General features: G+C 37.8%; 1 protein-coding gene across 4 annotated transcripts in view; it reads left to right on the forward strand.

Annotated features, from left to right (window-relative positions):
* Positions 1-100: 100 nt before the first annotated feature.
* Positions 101-20,646, forward strand: part of LOC141482376 (uncharacterized) — a 102,609-nt gene continuing 82,063 nt past the window's right edge. For 2 of the 4 annotated variants that reach the window (XR_012465479.1, XM_074175497.1), the window contains exon 1: positions 101-261. Coding sequence is in view for 1 of the 4 variants with exons in the window: in XM_074175497.1 (XP_074031598.1) it covers positions 244-261 (18 nt within the window). In the remaining 3 variants the exon portion in view is untranslated. Of the gene's footprint in view, positions 262-9,982; positions 10,174-20,646 lie in introns of those variants that run through there. The other 2 variants (XR_012465480.1, XR_012465481.1) reach the window with 2 other exon arrangements.

Below are 20,646 nucleotides of genomic sequence, written 5' to 3' on the forward strand. Positions count from 1 at the left end.
TAATAATTTATCGTTTACTAGTGGACACAAGGTTATCCTAACCTCAACCCTCCATAAAAAAGAATGACACTGAACAAACTGATAAGTCAACCGGCTTTCAACTTCTAACCCTTCGCAAACCGGCAACACTGTCAGTCCAGCGCGAGCTGGACTGATTTTCGTTAATAAACGATCAATAACACTAAGTATGAGTAAAGTAAATAGTCAAACACGGTTTTTGGTGAATTCCGATAATAATTTGTAATGTCAGGAGCCACAAAGGTGAGTGATCTGCTTCTTTCCATATTGATAGTCAGGTGTACGTTCAATTTAGCTCATGAAATACTGGAAAAATATAGATATCAACATAGCACGTTATCTATTGAATTTGCCTATCTAGGATACATGTCATTGTGCAAAAAACCGGCTGCTTTTCGATTGTCCAACTTGTCATGGTCCGTTTGTCTTAGTGAGTATTGACATGATGATATAAACAAAGGGTTGGGTAGTACAAGTGGGAATAAACCCTTCAGGGAAAAAGGGTCCCAGCTCAACAATAGGGTCACCAGATTATTGACATCTGAATAACAATGCACTGTCTCTAGCAGTTATCATCGGCGGTTATTCAAATTTTATTTCATAGATTAAAATCGGACGTCGATTTCTCTTTTCAGGCAGATTTTGTTGATAACTTTCCATCTTTAACAGTGCTGAAATTCAATATTATATTATTTTTTTATTATGTTCCTTCACAGTGTTGTTCAGTTGAAAGTTTCTACCCTGATATGTCCCAGAAATCTGATGAAAAATGGCAAAATATTGAAACTTATCTTGGTTCTCAACGAGAGACTATTTTGGGTAGTGTTATATGACAGGACAGGAAAAAACCTATAAGAGGAAAAATCCGATTCATCCCTGAAATCATTAAAATAATTTTCCAAAAAAATAATACAAATAATACAAATATAAATATCATGAGTGTCAGTTATTCTAACCTCATCTAGTTTTACTTGTTAATTGAATATAGGTAAATGGGCACAATAGTGAGTCAAGATAAATGAATGATCTTTAAATTCAGGAAATCTTCATTAGAATACCCCAAACGAGACATTTTGCTCACAAATAGAAAACTACGAAATACACGTCAATTATATCGCATCAAACTTTGACATATTTGTTGTAACTTTATTTGTTATCAAAGCTTTCTTGATTTGGTATTGCTTCGAATTATTTACATTTCAAATATTTCCCAAAATCGAATATATCTTGCCAAGGGTGTATTTTAGGTATAGGACATTCTTCATGAATTTGATATCTTTTTTTTTCGTAGTATCCCAAAATAATAGAATAGTGTATGGTTTCCATTTGAAAAAATCGTGTTTCATCAGTTTTCCCGATGTCATGTTTTAGGTGGAAATTTCGACCACCCTGTAAATTATTTTCGAAAATTCGATGGACGTGTTCATGACTTGATGCTTGAGGTGTGATTTTCTGAAATTTCACATTTTCAACTGTTACTGTCTATGAGTTATGATTTTTTCGGAGTGGTGCTGTAACTGTCAAATTTTTCAGAAAAAAAATGAATATCTCGAAAACTAACAACATTTGGGTATAGGCATTGTTATACAAAGTGGGCCTAAAATGTGCTGAGAACTTCAAAAATGTAATAAAATACAGGGTGTTCCATTTGAAATAAGGAAGTTGCCCTCAACTTCCGGTATAACGGAAAGAGACCGGAAGTTGAACCATTTTAGTTGAGAAGGCCATTTTGTAAAACCCGCTACCACAAAATTTCAAGTGTTCATTATGAATCGTTCTCCATATATTCCTAACGAACGCTCGTCGTGAAAGACCCTGTATTTATTTTGTCGATTTCAATTATTTAGGTTACAATAGAATCAGCCTAAGTACCGACCCTTGAAACACTCCAGTAATAATTAAAATAAGATACGGCCTGTGGAATTTCATCAGACCCTGATTAACCATAAACTGAAACTAATATAAAGTGTTATAATCCTAGCATAATGATGAAATATTGCAAGAATCTCCTAACAAGCAACTTGATTATTAGAGTAAAAAGTCAATTGCCCGATGACGATTGGATTGCGAGCCACGAGACTGTTTGCATGAAATAATCCATTTTCAGTAGGGATAATTTGTGGTTTCTGTTCAAGTTCATTGCCTTTCCAGCGCCATGCAGGTTAATACATTTTTAAAAATGACCCCTGTAGTGCCGCAGTCTCAAGTAGTGACTCAAACTCCCGTACAGAAGAAACACGTAGCACAGAACACGAACAGTGTACTTTCTTGACAGATGACAATCTCAAGGGTGATAACTGTTAACCTAAAAGTTCCAAACAATTTGAATTCACCGCTTAAAAATGACATGAGACACCACAGAATGTAGGTAACAGAAAGTCGCCTTTTTACCATGAAAGTAACGCTGGATGAGTGTTTTTTCTGTGAAGTATTGTGTGGCGTATTTATTTTCTCAATAAGACATATTCATCAGACAGAACTTGATTTTGAATAAATATTATTATTTTATATCTGAGGCATTACCGTAATACCTGTCCCCATACTTTAATAAAAACAATTTGAACAGGAATATAGTTCTAGGTAAAAGCGCCTTGAGATACAAGCAATCAAAGTCGAAGGCTTTGAAAATGATCGCCAAAAAACAAGTCCTTCAACTGTGTCGCACATCAAATCCGTCTTTGAAAACTATATCAACGGCGAGAGAGGCTCTGCTTATTTGTTTTTCGTATCACTCATCTACGAATAGTATTGTTTCATTAGGCGTGCCACAAAGTTCAGTCCTCGGCCCACATTTGTTCACTCTTATAAATTAGTAGTCTCTCTTTTCAATCCTTTCTCTTCCTCTCCTCTCCTCTCCTCTCCTCTCCTCTCCTCTCCTCTCCTCTCCTCTCCTCTCCTCTCCTCTCCTCTCCTCTCCTCTCCTCTCCTCTCCTCTCCTCTCCTCTCCTCTCCTCTCCTCTCCTCTCCTCTCCTCTCCTCTCCTCTCCTCTCCTCTCCTCTCCTCTCCTCTCCTCTCCTCTCCTCTCCTCTCCTCTCCTCTCCTCTCCTCTCCTCTCCTCTCCTCTCCTCTCCTCTCCTCTCCTCTCCTCCCCTCTTCTCTTCTCTCCTCTCCCCTCCCCTCCCCTCCCCTCTCTCCTCTCCTCTCCACTCCACTCCGCTCCACTCCACTCCACTCCTCTCCCACCCTACCCTTCTCTCCTCTCCTCACCCCTCCTCTCATCTCTCCTCTCCTTCCCTTCTCTTCTTCTTCTCTCTCATCTTTTATTGTATTGTTTTGTATTTTCTTCTCTTTTACTGTATTGTATTCTGTATTAATGTATTTTCTTCTCTATTAATGTATTTTCTTCTATTTTATTGTATTGTATTCTCTCCGCTTGTATTTTATTCAATTCAATCCTATAAATGGTCAGCGTCCAACGAATCGTATTCAGGGCCCTTCTCGCGTCGCAACTTCTTAGTACGAGTTTAGTGCCCCTATTTCTCTGCCAAGCACCGTAAATATTCTCAGGTGCGGCTATCATCTTCCCGTTGATCTAATCTGCTAGAAAATATCCGCATAACATTACATTAATAGCCGATTGATCACTAGATTATTCTCCGCAGTTCCTAGTTCGATTTATTTCGATGCGCAAATAGACGATTGCAAGGTTTGTTAGTCCGGGAAAAGGGGTTTTCGTCCAACTGGAGCAATTGAGAGATCCGACGAATATATCTGAGGAAAATGAGGAAAATGAGCGTATTCATGAAAATCAAACCTTATATTCTTTGAAATACATTTTTGTGGAGGACTCAATACTTCTTACTATTTTGTTTTTTGTAAATGACCCTCCTCAATGTGTAAACAAGCTAAATCAATAGAAAATCTGCTTAGTCGTAAAAAAGATAAACAACCGAAATGTTACTGCTCAGTATGACATGGAATTCATAAATGAGAATGTACTTCTGTGTCCTAACACATTTTATATGTCCCCAATAACGGAAAATGACCTCTTAGAATTGATTCTCAGCTTGAAAAAATCAACATCCCTTAACACGAATGGATTCACCTCAAGGAGTTCCGCAAGGCTCGATCCTGGGACCATTTCTCTATGTAGTTTATGCAAATGACCTCATAAGATATCTCAACATGACTAACAACTTTAATATACATATGGTGTGTTATGCCGATGATACTAATGTATTAGTAGCCCAGAACGATCTGAATACATTGAAAATTGTAGCTGAAAATACTCTGGAACATGTGCTGCAGTGGTCGAAAAACAATAATCTGAATTCAAATACATTAAAGACTAATGCTATGTTAATTACTCTGCGTTACACACAATTACTACGTTCCAGTTTGTGTCTGAAAGTTGCTACTTTGCATGATCTACACATCTATGCATAGAGTTATTTTTTTGAAATTGATTACTTCCTTCTTTTCTTCCCACATTTCTTTGCACATGGTCTTATATTGAGCTCTTCCATCTTTAAAGTATGTGTGAGAAACCATCGAAGTTGTTTACTCGATTGAAAGACCTATGAGTATTTTTATAAGTAATGATGGTGTCAAAAGCAATAACCAGTTCGGCTTCCAATCAAAAAAGAACACCCATGATGCTATTTTTTCTTTGTTATATGGCGTTTATGGAAATATTAATAAAAAAGATTGATCTGTGACTTTGCTAAAGCCTTCGACTGTGTAGATCATGAAATGCTGCTAAAAAACTATATCACTATGGCATCCGTGGAATTACTCATAAGTGGTTCGAGAATTATTTCACAGAAAGAAGTCAGATTGTGAAAACCTCATCATCCTCATCAGAAGGCGAAATAAAAAATGGCGTACCACAAGGTTCAATACTGGAGCCGATACTTTTCCTGCATCGACAAAATGAGATTGTCAATGTCTTGTTGAGGTACATTTGCCCATTCAGCGATTAAAATCTCTCTCAATTGAAACGTTGTGTGAATGTTCCCCATAAGCGGAGTAATTCTTCGTTGAAGCATGTCCCACACATGCTCCATGGGGTTCAGGTCCGGTGATTGTGCTTGCCTTGGCAATACATCAACTCCTTCGTTGGTGAGCCAGTCAGTCACTAGACGCGCGACATGTGGACGAGCATTATCGTGCATTAGGTGGAAGTTTTCACCAACAGCACCAGCAAACGGACGGACGGACGATAGGTAGAAGAATGGTGAAGAGGTACTGTCGAGCTGTGAGGGAGCGATTTGGAAAAACGAGATCGGTTCTGCCGCCGATCATGATTCCGCCCCATAGCATTACTGTACCACCTCTGTATGTGTGGACTTCCTGGACGTGTCTCAAACGTTCATTATTTCCAGGTCGTCTCCACAGTCTTACTCGACGAGAATCTGGATGAAATCTAAATCTGGATTCGTCTGTAAACAAAACTGTGGCCCAATCATTTGCATCCCAGTTTTGATGTTCTTGACACCACTCTAATCTTCTACCGCGATTGCCTCTCGACAAAGGTGGATATCTAAGTGGCCTTCTGTTGTGGAGATCTGCTACATGCAGTCGATTTCTGACAGTATCACGACCAATGGTTACCTGGTGCGTCTGCTGCAACACGTTAACCAACTCAGGTGCTGTGATTGTCGGTTAAGACCAAAAATCGGTCTTGAACTGCAGTTGTAGCGCGTCCTCGCCCTGGATGTTGTTCGGCTGGACTGCCAGTTTCACGGAAACGCCGCCACAATCGACTGATAACACTTTGCGAGACCCCCAAACGAAGAGCTACATCATTTTGTCGCATGCCACCTGTAAGAAGCCCTACAGCTCTATTCATCTCAGCCAATGGTAAGTGATGGCGTTCCATGTTAAAGCACAATATTTCCAGTTTAATTGCTGAGCAAGAACTGCATAGAATGTACAAACTCGACACTTTCAGATTATTCATTTTAGGCGAAAACCTACAGTTTGTAAAAAACTTGATAAAAGATTAGTTACCGTTTTTGCAGGCTTTGTTCAACCCATAGAAATCTACAGGGTGGTCGAGTGTACCAATTTAATCGAAATTAAACGACCTCATGCATTTATTTTTATGATATTTAGTATGTTATAAAAATATCCCTAGACTTTTCCGATGTGTGTATAATATACCCCTAACTCAATCAGTGTATAAGCAAATCAGTATCATTTTCCTTAACATGAAACGAAACAAGTCCATTGTCAAAGTTTGGAAGCCCCTCATATTACCTAATATTTCAGGAACATTCGAACATTTAGTACGCCATTCGAAAAACTTCCACCCAGTATACACATCCCGCTAATAACAGTACGGCACAAACAAAGACAAACGCATACATTCGTTAAATTTTCAAGCAAGCATGCCTAATCGCATTCACTCAATTACAAAGTTAACATTACACCGACCGTAAAATTTTAAAGTGTCTTCTTTTTTCCTCTACGTCGACTAAACTCTGGCTTTTTCCTCTCATCGCATAGGATAGGTTATGCCATGCTGATCACGTGGTCAAACCTTCACAGCGAAATGGTATTGACATAAACACGTTATGGTAGATTCTGTATTCTCAGTGGCGGAGAGGAACGCTCGATGGGATATAGGTTTGGTGGATCTGCATCACCATGGAGATGGAGGAAAATGAATCCAATGAAGTTTTTGGATGATGACAGTAACTAATAATTGAAAATGAACAGGATTTTTCAATTTTTCGTGAACCGTCTCATACGATATTATTATTCATAGTTCTTCCACTCATTTAAATGAACACAATCCATAGACTAGTGAATGTTTCTTTGTCGGATATGAATTTTAGTGAAGAACTGAATCTAATATAACAGATTGCGACAAATATTGGTCACGATAACTTTCTGATAGATTCTTTATAATAATTGTAGTAATAATAATAATAATTGAACCTAGGACTTGGAACTCGTTCAGCAAATAGTTCAGATAAAAACCTCAGAGATCATCTCACTTCTGCGGAAACACAAGGATAAGCCAATGCTTGGGGTCTTCTTCAATAATATTGGAGACCTTGGATTATCAAAGTGCCTGACTTTTGCTGTCCCCAAGTCGAGTGGGCTGAAGTCGGAAAGTGAGGGGTTCATCATGGCTTGCCAGGATGGTGTCTTAAACACCTTATTCTACCGCAGTCGCTCGATGGGTATAAAGGTTACTGACACAAGGTGCAGAACCTGCCGCGAGGCGCCCGAGACCCTAATGCACTTGCTATCAGCATGTCCAGCATATGCGGTCTCGGCCTATATCCATATCGTCTTTTCTTATCGTCAGAAAAGAGGAGGAAAAACGGATAAAATATCGAGATTTTCTCTTCGAACTCCGCAGACTCTATCCAGATCACTCTGTCAAGATGGTTATTCTGATTATTGGAGCCCTTGGTGGAAAGATGTCCTTTCTACTCTCGAATCTAGAAATCATACCGGCTTGCCACACTAAGGCAGAAATCTTAGCCGCACAGATGCAGAAGGCTGTCAATCTTGGCTCACTGCGCTTGCTCAGGGCACATGATTCTCGGACCCAATGACCACTTACCCCACTGTGTGGGGAGTGGTCATTGGTTGATAATGCTGGCCCTCCCGAATGTATCGGGGTTTCAGGGAATAGGGCCTGACGAGCGTAAACTCAGGTTTAGAAAGCAATAAATCATATTAATCTATTTATAAATGTAAAAATGAAAAATAACACTGAATCAATTAAGATTTCAAAAATATCAATTGGCAAAAATTAAATCATCTTTCATTTTGGCAAACCTCCCACCCACAGAAGGAGCAGCTGAACAACATTGTTACAGGGCATATTATCAGCTTCGAACTTGGTTTGGTAACGAACTGACAGCAACAGATTGGGGCTGGAAGCAACATCACATTATGTCACAATTTACAGGAAAGGAATTATTTCCTGAAGTATTGCTTAAAACTATTTGCTGCAGCTGAGAAACTGGATGTAACAGTTTGAAATGTGGCTGTCGAAAACAGAGTTTAAAATGCACAAATTTATGCTCAAATTGTCATGGTTGTGAAAAAAATCAACGAGGAAACTAATGATTCAGATGAAATCGTGGATGAAAAACCAATGCAGACTGGAATTCGAAGATCAACTAGAATTGGAAAGGTTTGTCGAATCTATAGATGAAGAAATGCCAACAAAGAGACAAAAACTAATGGATGAGTGATTAAAATTCAAGATAAGATATTTATAAATAACAAGAATAACGGTTTTGAAAATATTATAATTAATAACGTAGTCAGAATGGAGTACATAAATTCAATAGTACGATTTACATGTATATTTGTATTTTATGAGATTTTCTATGACACGAATACAATTAAAATTCAATAAATAAACTTTTCAACTGAATAAATCTGCAGCAGTCCCTTTTTTTGATGAAATTCTGTTTTAAAAATCTGTTTTTCCGTTAATCAGCTGTCGCCCCCGTACGAACGACAACTCTCAGAAGTTGAGAAACTTGTGCGAGCTAAGGACTAACGAGGTCTTACCTATTAACGTGTGATTCCTAACAGGGTTGCAGAATCATCCCAGCTTCAACTAGGTAAATTCTGTCGAGAAAAATATCTGGTCGAGGCGGAATCGAACCCACGGCCTTCCGATCATGAGTCGGGCGCACTACCACTGCGGCCAACTGCACATAATGGTTAAAAAAATTCACGAATTCGAGTTTTTTCGATTTTTGCATTTTCTGAGAACATTTACTATATATACTAATGTATTTATGTTCAGCATATCAAGTACAATTGAAACAGATAGAAAAATGGAGACAGAAAACAACTTTCAGTATAAAGGTGAATGGATGGAGTATCAGCCAAGACTGTTTTTCAATAATGAGAAAGTGAAAAGAGTATGAGAGGAAGAAAGGATGACGAAAGGAGATTGGGAGAGTGAGAAACAGATTGCGAGGGAAAGAGGGAAAATAGAACTAGAAAGAGACTCAGAAAAAAATCACGAAGGAAAAAGGCAGAACGAAGAGGGTAAATATTTGTTTTGAGGGCACCCGGTGGGTTTGAAAAAAACTTTAAGTGTACTTACGTATTTTGATGCGTAGATTACGAATCCGAAGAAAAAAGCGGCGCTCTCCATTATTTTAAAAGTTACGGCCCTTCAAAGTTCAGAAAAGGGCAACTTTTCAGCCTTCTTTTTCACAATATGTGTGAAAACACAAGCATTTATTCACCTCATTCCTCCTTCGTTGACACTTTTCACTTCAACATTTTTCCAATAAAAATGTTAAAAAATGTACTGAGCTGCTTTTGGTTATATATCTCTGTATTTTACGTTTTTGAGGTTAATGGCATAGTTGGTACGACTGAATCTGTCAATATTCCTAAAGAAATTCAAATTTTTTCTGCCTTCATTCTTTAGATCGTAAATTACTTTCACTAAATTATTAATTTCGTTAAAATTCATTTTGTGTTTTTCTAATCACTTACGTCAAACTAAAAATTCAAATCTACGAATTTCAAATAGTATGCTGCGGCAAATACCAACCGTTTTTTTCTGAAATGTCACTAGTAACTAACCTAGAAATAGAAGAATGTCACCAGAAGAAGCATTCGTTTTTAATTTAAGTTTTTTATAAGAAAAATGTTGATTGTTGAATTGAAAAGTGTCAATTAAGGAGGAATAAGATGTAAAGGTGGCGCAGTGAATAAATGCTTGTTGTTTAAAAAAAAATAAGGCCGAAAAGTTGCCCTTTTCTGAACTTTGAAGGGCCGTAACTTTGTGAATGAGGGAGAGCGCAGCTTTTTTCTTTCGGATTCGTAATCTACGCATCAAAAAACGTAGATACACTCAGAAGTTTTTTTCAAAATTGCCGAGTGCCCTCAAAACGAATATTTACCGATAAGACTGATGTAACAGTCTGTCATGTTGAAAAATTATAAAATTTCGCCTGTTTTTTAACGTTTCCGCATTCTGAATTGTCCGCCACTGTCATTTCATAGTGTTGTAAACTTTTTAAGCATGCCACTCAGTTTGAATTGTGACCGCGTTTGTGGAAGTTGCATATATTTTGGATTTTGATAGTGTGTACACATATTAGTTGGTCGAATATCGGTGATAAGAAAACAGCCTAGCTAGGACAAACAACAGGATTTTCTCTGATCAAAGTGGATTAGGTCACTTGGTTTTCCTGGTTTGATATTTAGCGGTAAGTTAATTTGAATTAACTTGCCGATATTCGTTGAGATTGTTTTGGTAGAGAAAATTCGGCGGTATTTTTAATGTTTGCGACTTTGCGAGGTCAGTGGGAAATTAAACAATATTTGTAGACGTTGTTTGTCACCGAATCTAGAAATTTCCATTACTTTCATAAATATTGACATTCCAATTATTCCTGTTGAACATGTTTTTTATGAAAAAGTAACTTCCCCAGACCAACGTACCGCTGAAGACAATACAAATTGAATTATTCATTATCAATAAATAATTCTCAATATGTTTTCGTCTGATGGTTATCAAATTTATTTTTTAATTGATGTTTTTGAAAGTAAAACCTTGAATTCGGAGTTGAAATGTTTGGGAAAACCAATCGTAGGACCAATACAAAATTATTAAGAGGACTAGGTATCAAAAAAATATCTTGAAAATTTAGGAAAACAATGTTTTTATTTTTCAACTTTATCTCCTTGCAGCTCTATACACTTTTCTGAGCGACGTTCAATGAGTTCAATACTGTTTTTAAACTCTGCTATCCAATATTTTACTGTTGTATAAAAAGGAGCAGAGTCACCTAAAGTATAATCCAATTCAGCTTTTATATTGCTTGGGCTGAGGCCTTTCAAATAAAAGTATTGTACCACATTACGACAACCAGTTTTCTCCATTTTCACAAATTCGCCGAAAACGTTCGCTAGTGATGGCTGCCAAACAAATACCAAACAGCGCAGCGTCTTCAAACTTGAAACAAATGCTTTATAGATTGTGTACTTCTAATACCATGATATTTTTGAAATAACTACCGCCATCTCTAGGTCAATCCGGGTACTTTTGGGACGACCCTGGAACAAAATCCGAGTCGTAGTCGAATGAAACCTAAAGTACTTCAGGCCTACGGCCTACTAGACTGGATTATGTTCCTTTCATTAATCGTTAGTAGCTGGGTTAATTTTTCCAATCTGAATTTAGCCCACTTTTGCTACAGGATGTCTATGGAGTAAATTCAGGAGTCTCTCCTGTGCTGATGTTAGTATGGTTTTCATTGCTTCCGTTATTCCCAATCAAGCAAGTCTTTGCACCCTGCCCAATTGAGTATAGTCAATATAAAATTTCTGGATTAAGCTCGTTGTCTTCCCGCAATGGCGTATGTCTGGCATCAGTGCTACCAGAATGTTGGTAGCACTGAATGTGGTTCCAGGTTAGTCTTGGATTACCTCGTTGTAGTTGTAGATGTCTCAGTTCCTCTAACTTTGCCTTCTGTGACCGATTTGAATATGTTCAGACCTTCTTCCAGGAACCAACTGCATGCGTACTCGCAGTACTCGTATATTAGCGTGTTATGCACTGACTGTGGTCCCAGGTTAGTCTGGGATTACCTCGTTGTAGATATAGATGTCTTAGTTTCTCTAACTTAGCCTTCTTTGATCGATTTGAATATGTTTAGACCTTCTTCCAGGAACCAACTGTATGCGTACCCGCAGTACTCGTATATTAGTGTATTGTGTACTGACTATGGTTCCAGTATAGTCTGGGATTACCTTGTTGTAGTTGTAGATGCATTAGTTCCTCTAACTTAGCCTTCTGTGACCGATTTGTATATGTTTAGACCTTCTTCCAGGAACCAACTATATGCGTACCCGCAGTACTTGTATATTGGTGTATTGTGTACTGACTATGGTTCCAGGATAGTGTGGGATTACCTCGTTGTAGTTGTAGATGCATTAGTTCCTCTAACTTAGCCTTCTGTGACCGATTTGTATATGTTTAGACCTTCTTCCAGGAACCAACTGCATGCGTACTCGCATTACTCGTATATTAGCGTGTTATGCACTGACTGTGGTCCCAGGTTAGTCTGGGATTACCTCGTTGTAGTTGTAGATGTCTCAGTTCCTCTAACTTAACCTTCTTTGATGGATTTGTATATGTTTAGACCTTCTTCCAGGAACCAACTATATGCGTACCCGCAGTACTTGTATAATGGTGTATTGTGTACTGACTATGGTTCCAGGATAGTCTGGGATTACCTTGTTGTAGTTGTAGATGCATTAGTTCCTCTAACTTAGCCTTCTGTGACCGATTTGAATATGTTTAGACCTTCTTCCAGGAACCAACTATATGCGTAACCGCAGTACTTGTATATTGGTGTATTATGCACTGACTATGGTTCCAGGTCAGTCTGGGATTACCTCGTTCTAGTTGTAGATGTCTCAGTTCTTCTAACTTAGCCTTCTGTGACCGATTTGAATATGTTTAGACCTTCTTCCAGGAACCAACTGCATGCGTACTCGCAGTACTCGTATATTAGCGTGTTATGCACTGACTGTGGTCCCAGGTTAGTCTGGGATTACCTCGTTGTAGATATAGATGTCTTAGTTTCTCTAACTTAGCCTTCTTTGATCGATTTGAATATGTTTAGACCTTCTTCCAGGAACCAACTGTATGCGTACCCGCAGTACTCGTATATTAGTGTATTGTGTACTGACTATGGTTCCAGTATAGTCTGGGATTACCTTGTTGTAGTTGTAGATGCATTAGTTCCTCTAACTTAGCCTTCTGTGACCGATTTGTATATGTTTAGACCTTCTTCCAGGAACCAACTATATGCGTACCCGCAGTACTTGTATATTGGTGTATTGTGTACTGACTATGGTTCCAGGATAGTGTGGGATTACCTCGTTGTAGTTGTAGATGCATTAGTTCCTCTAACTTAGCCTTCTGTGACCGATTTGTATATGTTTAGACCTTCTTCCAGGAACCAACTGCATGCGTACTCGCATTACTCGTATATTAGCGTGTTATGCACTGACTGTGGTCCCAGGTTAGTCTGGGATTACCTCGTTGTAGTTGTAGATGTCTCAGTTCCTCTAACTTAACCTTCTTTGATGGATTTGTATATGTTTAGACCTTCTTCCAGGAACCAACTATATGCGTACCCGCAGTACTTGTATAATGGTGTATTGTGTACTGACTATGGTTCCAGGATAGTCTGGGATTACCTTGTTGTAGTTGTAGATGCATTAGTTCCTCTAACTTAGCCTTCTGTGACCGATTTGAATATGTTTAGACCTTCTTCCAGGAACCAACTATATGCGTAACCGCAGTACTTGTATATTGGTGTATTATGCACTGACTATGGTTCCAGGTCAGTCTGGGATTACCTCGTTCTAGTTGTAGATGTCTCAGTTCTTCTAACTTAGCCTTCTGTGACCGATTTGAATATGTTTAGACCTTCTTCCAGGAACCAACTATATGCGTACCCGCAGTACTTGTATATTGGTGTATTGTGTACTGACTATGGTTCCAGGATAGTTTGGGATTACCTTGTTGTAGTTGTAGATGCATTAGTTCCTCTAACTTAGCCTTCTGTGACCGATTTGAATATGTTTAGACCTTCTTCCAGGAACCAACTGCATACGTACTCGCAGTACTCGTATATTAGCGTGTTATGCACTGACTGTGGTCCCAGGTTAGTCTGGGATTACCTCGTTGTAGTTGTAGATGTTTCAGTTCCTCTAACTTAACCTTCTTTGATGAATTTGTATATGTTTAGACCTTCTTCCATGAACCAACTATATGCGTACCCGCAGTACTTGTATATTGGTGTATTGTGTACTGACTATGGTTCCAGGATAGTCTGGGATTACCTTGTTGTAGTTGTAGATGCATTAGTTCCTCTAACTTAGCCTTCTGTGACCGATTTGAATATGTTTAGACCTTCTTTCAGGAACCAACTGCATGCGTACTCGCAGTACTCGTATATTAGCGTGTTATGCACTGACTGTGGTCCCAGGTTAGTCTGGGATTACCTCGTTGTAGTTGTAGATGTTTCAGTTCCTCTAACTTAACCTTCTTTGATGAATTTGTATATGTTTAGACCTTCTTCCAGGAACCAACTATATGCGTACCCGCAGTACTTGTATATTGGTGTATTATGCACTGACTATGGTTCCAGGTCAGTCTGGGATTACCTCGTTCTAGTTGTAGATGTCTCAGTTCCTCTAACTTAGCCTTCTGTGACCGATTTGAATATGTTTAGACCTTCTTCCAGGAACCAACTGAATGCGTACCCGCAGAACTTGTATATTAGCGTATTCTGGACCAGGATTACTAAGTCGTCTGCATAGCCCAATGCATTATGGTCCAGAAGACGTAGACCATAACAGGGTTCCATAGCAAAGGAAACAAGAACCTTCTAAAAAGGCCATGCGACTACTGTCCCCCATGATGGTCGTGTGCACCAGTTTTCGTCTAAGTATGCAATCTATATGTCTTGATTGATTATTCTTGTAGTCAATGTTTGAATGATTGATTCTAAGGACGAACGCGTTCTCTGTCTGTCTGACGAAGCAGCCAAATTGTGTCTCTTGTACTTGTAAACGCATTCTGTGTCTCTTGTACTTGTAAGCGCATTTTGCTTTTTCCGTGACCTTACAAAAAGCGCTTTTCTGACCTTCATCTTTAGGTATATTGGGTCGAGAAGCAATAGTATACTAGCTAATAATAAGTCCCCAATGTGCGTATCAAGTGGATTTTTTAACTTTTCGAGGCAAACGATTGGTCTCAGAATCCTATACGATTTTGCCAGGTTTCGGAATGAAGGCCTCAATCAGTCTCCATGTTTTTTGTTATGTTTCCCAGAACCAAACAGTTTCCAAAGTAGAAGTTCAATCTTCTCCTGATATATAAGTTTCTTCGCGAACTACCAATCCTCCCTGGACGTTAGTTTGGGGGCTCTAGTTCTGAATTTATCCAGGTTTTCGGTGTTGGATTTGTAATTTTTCACTGGGAAAAGCGGTGCACCAGAATAAGCTCTCATGAAGTGCCACTCTCTTGGAGAGTGTCTTACAGAATCTAGCACAAACTTGGGATTGTTCAGCTTAAGTTTCTGTTAGGGATTTGTTGTATTCAGTTTAAAGATTTTCTGTATACTCGATTTTCTGGCACTTTTGAATGCATTTCTAGTCTGTTGTTTTATCGGAATCATCTCTACTGCCAACTTTGTCTACAGAATCTCTTAAAGGCTTTCCAGTCAGTTTTCCTGATAAGATTCATGTTGTTCCTTCAATAAAAGCAAAGTTACTGAGACTGTGTGGCTTATGTAGCATTATAAATGATAGATATAGGACAGTTGAGAAATAGAGGCGACTTTGGAAGAAGAGGTTTCTGAAGAAAGGGAGTTGTGTCTCTTGAGAAACTTGGTAATTGTGAGAGCAAAGGTAAAATTTGAGCTTCGCGAAGTGTGTAAGTGTGCAGAGGCGTGATAAGCTTCCTAGTTTGAAATATTGTTTGATCTTTCTGACGAGCTATTTTATTCGACTAATATAACTGTGCCAAAACTTATTGCTATCAATTCCATCTAAGAAATTTTCGAGGAATCGTGTCCTTTCGCCTTGATATGTATGGTTCTGGCACATTTACCAGGTACTGGAAACTCGCTAAATACAATCATTTTGTTATGTCGATAACAAACACCTTCAGGTTCTGGTGCCTGGTTATATGCTATTGAATTTTGTGGGTAGAGATTGGTAGAAACCAACCTCATACATAAGTCAATAAAAATATTCTTTGGCAGTCAAGCGGCGCTTGAAACTCTTGGTTGCTACCGAGCAAAGTCTAAATTGGTAGCAAATTGCCAAAAACGACACTCCTCAATAGGAAGACTGAATAAATTGTCTCTGGTCCAGATTCCTGGCCATACTGGCCAGCATATCAGTCATTGTTCAATGTCTCTACTAGAATTTTAAAATGTTGACAAGCACACTTTCAAAGCACACTTTTCAAGCTGTTAATTGATTCATCCAGTAATATCCTCTGTAACAACCTCACAGTGAAATGAGGAATAGACTCAAACTCAACAATTTATAAGTCTCTTCACCCATTATCTAACGTGCATTCGTAAACTCGTTCGAAGAGATTCAACATGGCAGCAATTACGAAGTAATTAGTCTGTGGCAGTTGCTGTCGAACATGTTTCTAACGGCTGACGAAAACAACAAAAAACACATTTATCAACTGCCGACAAGAATTGAATGTTTATCGGAACGTAATTTATCCATTATTTATGTATTGTGCAACCTTTGGTACAAAACAATGTTTTAGTATTCATATATTTCGTGCAATCGAGGATATAATGCCGGTCTACATCACAGAATGGTACTGGATGTAAAATCAGAGCTTCCGATATCCGTGACCATGAGAGAGCAGAAATTGGAGCATTCCTTTTTAAAAGATGAGCGGTACCAGTTTAGTATTAATTCATGGACGGCAACAGTTCTTACGATTTTTGCTAGCCTAGCTAGCAACGGATATATGTGGTTTCAGTTATCTATCAAAGAAGATTGATAGGAAGAGGTGGAAGATCTCTTGGCCACCGAAGCCCCCGGATTTAAACCCTATTGATTTTTTCGTAGGGCTACATAAAGAGTTTGTCTAGTAACTAAAATGTATTAAGGCACAAGAATTGTGGGTACGAATTCATCATGTAGTTCGTGAAATAGATACGAAATGAGGTGCTATCATTTAGAAGTCTCCTAAAATTTCGATTCGACTCTGGAGGCTGTGCGTTAGAGCTGAAGTTTTTATTTAAAGCATGGAACTCTCATTGAACCAATTTTTAACACGCTTTCATAGATTTACTTGTATGTTTGTAACAGACTTCTTTGGACTTGATTTTGACTAACTTCAAACGGACTAATTCATTTTAAACTTTGTAAACTTATCAAGAATCGGGGAAAATACAATAATTTCATAGGTTTTCCTCATTATCCTGATTGGGATCGCCAGGATTGAATAATTTCCACACACAGTCTCTGTCTGCGCATGCGTATTTGTTTTATATTAAAACAAATGGACTGGAAATAGCAAGTCAAACTAAAAAGTGGAAAATAAGTGATAGTTAAAAAAAAACAAAAAACCCGTTGACACTAATGACTTTTAATAAGTCTGAAATCAGAATAAATCTATTAGAAGCTCTTTGCTCTTTAGTTTGTGTTGCTATTAAAGCTTGTTTTTATATTTTTTTAAACTATTTATTATACTATTATAACCTGATTCAATAGGTTGGGAACAAAAATATCATTGACTAAAAATACTAATTGCATTAGAAACTTTGATGATGAGATGTTACAGAAAGTAAAAACTTATTTCGATTAGTAAAAGATGTACTAGTTTTTACCAAAAGCCGCCTTTTTGCCACTGCTGTCTTGAGTCCTTCAAATTATTGCCCAGTTTCAAAGAACAGGAATATTAAACAGAAATTAAGCTCATAGATTTTTGTAACAAAAACAAGGTTTTTATAAAAACCACTAACATTAAAGTTACACGAAAACGATGAGGAATCCGACCTATTGAACATTTTAATCGCTTTTTCAACTTCAGTTGGACCATGCATTATTAGACGCCCTGCAAACAAATAAAAGAAAATATTGAACAACGATCCGCACTTAATTTGGAGCCTGTATAGAACCTGTTCACATCAGAGTTTTCCCTGCATTATTGTGGATCTCTGTGAAAAAGAAATCGTGACTCCGATATATCCCAATAAGAGCTCCTTTCTAGAAATATATTCTTTTTTTACTAATACTCTATTGGACTCATGGATAATTTATTAAAAACACAGAAAACATTAGCTGCTCCTATCATGAATCAACCAATCAATTTTTTTGTTTACCCGAATCGAACCTCTTAACGAGGAAACTGATTAAATTTCGCTCATCTCTTGTTTTCATTGATTGGCGTTTTAAGTTGGCCGCAGCTAATTGGGTCAACAACTCATTACCAAACATCAATTTTCGTTTATTTTTGCAGTGAAATTATTGGACGAACATTGCTTACGCAAGCGACTTTACTCTCATTCAGCTACAGTCGGAATTAGTGATAACAATGTAACGATTATTATGCTCGAAAAAAATTTAAATTGTTTTTTCCTTGGTCTCGTCGTCGACAATTTGGCACGAGTTCAGTACACCTTGACTAATTGCTGGATCGGTACACTCGGCGAAAGAATTTGTATATGTTTACTTAATTTTATTTATGGAAAGAACCTTATCGAGTCTTCAACAGCTGAAGTTTTTATGCACTCCTGAATAAAATATGTGGAGGTTTAGATAGAGGCCCTTACATTGTTGTTCATCTGATCCCCTGTTTCAATCCGTTCAACTCTTTCTTGTTGAGTGAACTATTTGTGGAGAGATTTTTGAGACAGAACTGAACATTTTCTAGAGAAAACCTATGAGCTTAATACAGTGTTCTGTTAGACTGCACTTGAAAGTGCTGCATTTTGTGGCAATGCAATATCACACACAATATTCACAGTAGCAGGCCAGTTATATACAATAGAATGAGTACAGGTCCTAGAATTGAACCTTGGGGTATTCCTGTTTTCACTTCCTTTGTACTTGAATGCATATACGTTTTCACAAATTGTTTACCTCCTTGAAGGTGAGATTCGAAGCATTTCAGGTAGTTTTTTGTAATTATATACAGTGTGTAACAACGAAAACTTAACAGAGCCGTTTTTGAGTATAAAAAGTGAGATTTTAAAAAAAAGCTCGGACACGTCGATTTCTAATTGAAGGGGGACACCTTTCAGACTAATCAGATTTTTTGTAGTACGCACCCCCTCGGAGGGGTGCGTCCGACGACCCTTATTAAGATAGGGAAAGTAGGTCGAGTAGCACCTTGTTTTAAAGGTCTTTCGAATACCTTTACAACTCTGTTAAAAGAAAATTTTTGTAACGATTAGTTTTCGAGATGATTTGAAGTTAAAATTGCCATGTTAATAATACATTAGACAGACCACTCGGTAACTTGTATGCCTAAATAAAAAAAATTCGAGCAGTTCTTCTTATCCGTTTTTTGTTAAATAAAATCCCTTTTTTAAAATCAATACCCACTCCTCTTCTCCCAGTTTTCATTAGTTTTGTTTAAACGGGTCGTGTATTGTTATTTGTTTAAAAATGCCTTACACTACTGCTGAAAGGGTTTCAGTTATTGCTTTATTTTTTGGCAACGACCAAAATGCTAATAGAACATCAATTTTATTTAACGAGCAAGCCATTGATTTCATTGAATTGAAAAATGTTCAGTAATAAATTTAACATGTTTTCTCTCTCTCTTCCCTCTCTCTCCTTCCTCTTTTTTTATATCGTCTTTTTTCTTTGTTTTTCCTCTCGTTTAGTTTGCTTTTCTTCCAGGCTGGAACTAAGATCAACAGTACCTTTCCGGTACATGTTGTTTCTAGCCTTATTTGTAGTTTTTTATTTTCATTTTTATAGATTGTATATTTATTGTATTTATATGAAACTATAAATAAATATTATTATTATTATTATTATTAAATAATCAAATATCACAAAAGCATTGAAAGTTTTGTGTTCCACGTTTTTATATATGCCATAAATCACATTGGCTCATTAACGAAAATTCACATCACTCATTTCAACATCTCTATGTCGATTTCATTATGATTTTATGCAAATTATAGCTTTTGTTATTGTTAAATAATTCATCGCGGAGCGATCGTATAATTTTGCTTCGGAATAATCAAATGTTTTCTTTATTCCACTGACACGTATTATGCTTGATCAAGGCTACCTAAATCAACATGGTAATCACTATTGAAGCGATCAGGAATGGACAATATGTTACCTCTGCTCGCGTGAATTTCAATTGTTTCAATACCTCAGAAGAGACGAGAAGCGTACGTCATAGGTATTTTGATTTTCAACGATTTATTTTAGGAAATAAACGTTTTTGATTGAAATTCGAAACAATCGCCTTCCCCGACGTTTCTAGACGATAGGATCTGGCGAATGTCTGCTGGTAAGCAACTATTTCCCTTGCTGATGCAAAGAAAGGAACTAGGGCGATTTTCCTCACATATAAAATCCTTCCAGTGTACATTTATTGTGTTTTTTGTTATTGCTATCTTAGGCTAGTTGACTCCTGCATATCTTATACCGTTATTCTCATTTTTTGTTTTTCTTTCAGTCTCCTATTTCGTTCCTGCACCTTTTGAATCAACACGCTTTTATTTGCTTCTACCTGTGATTCCTCAATGCCCTGAAACCCAGTACAAAGTTAATTTGTTCCTGTTTGCAAGTTCATTCAGTTCTTCCTGGCATTCCCAGACCAGTTTTGATGTCACCTTCGGGTTTGTCGCCTGCTTCATCTTTGGCCACCAGACCAGAGATGCGTATGCTATCATGGGTTTAACCACCATCGTGTATAGCCAATATACCATGTCTGGTTTTAGCCCCCATGTTTTTCCATAGGTGCGTCTGTCGAGCATCAGTGCTACCTCCGCTTTCCTCTTTATCCTGTCCAAGTGTTGGTTCCAGGTCAGTTTGGAATCTAGGATTACTCCCAGATATTTAACCACCCCCGACACTTGTATTTCTTCACCTCGAAGTTTTAGAGGTCCGAGACCCTCCGTTTTAGTCCTCTTGGTGAATGCTACTATGGT

This window comes from Leptinotarsa decemlineata, unplaced genomic scaffold (genome assembly GCF_025532065.1).
Source record: "Leptinotarsa decemlineata unplaced genomic scaffold, Ldec_3_MD MMD2_tig00001064_RagTag_RagTag, whole genome shotgun sequence".
Lineage (NCBI taxonomy): Eukaryota > Metazoa > Arthropoda > Insecta > Coleoptera > Chrysomelidae > Leptinotarsa > Leptinotarsa decemlineata.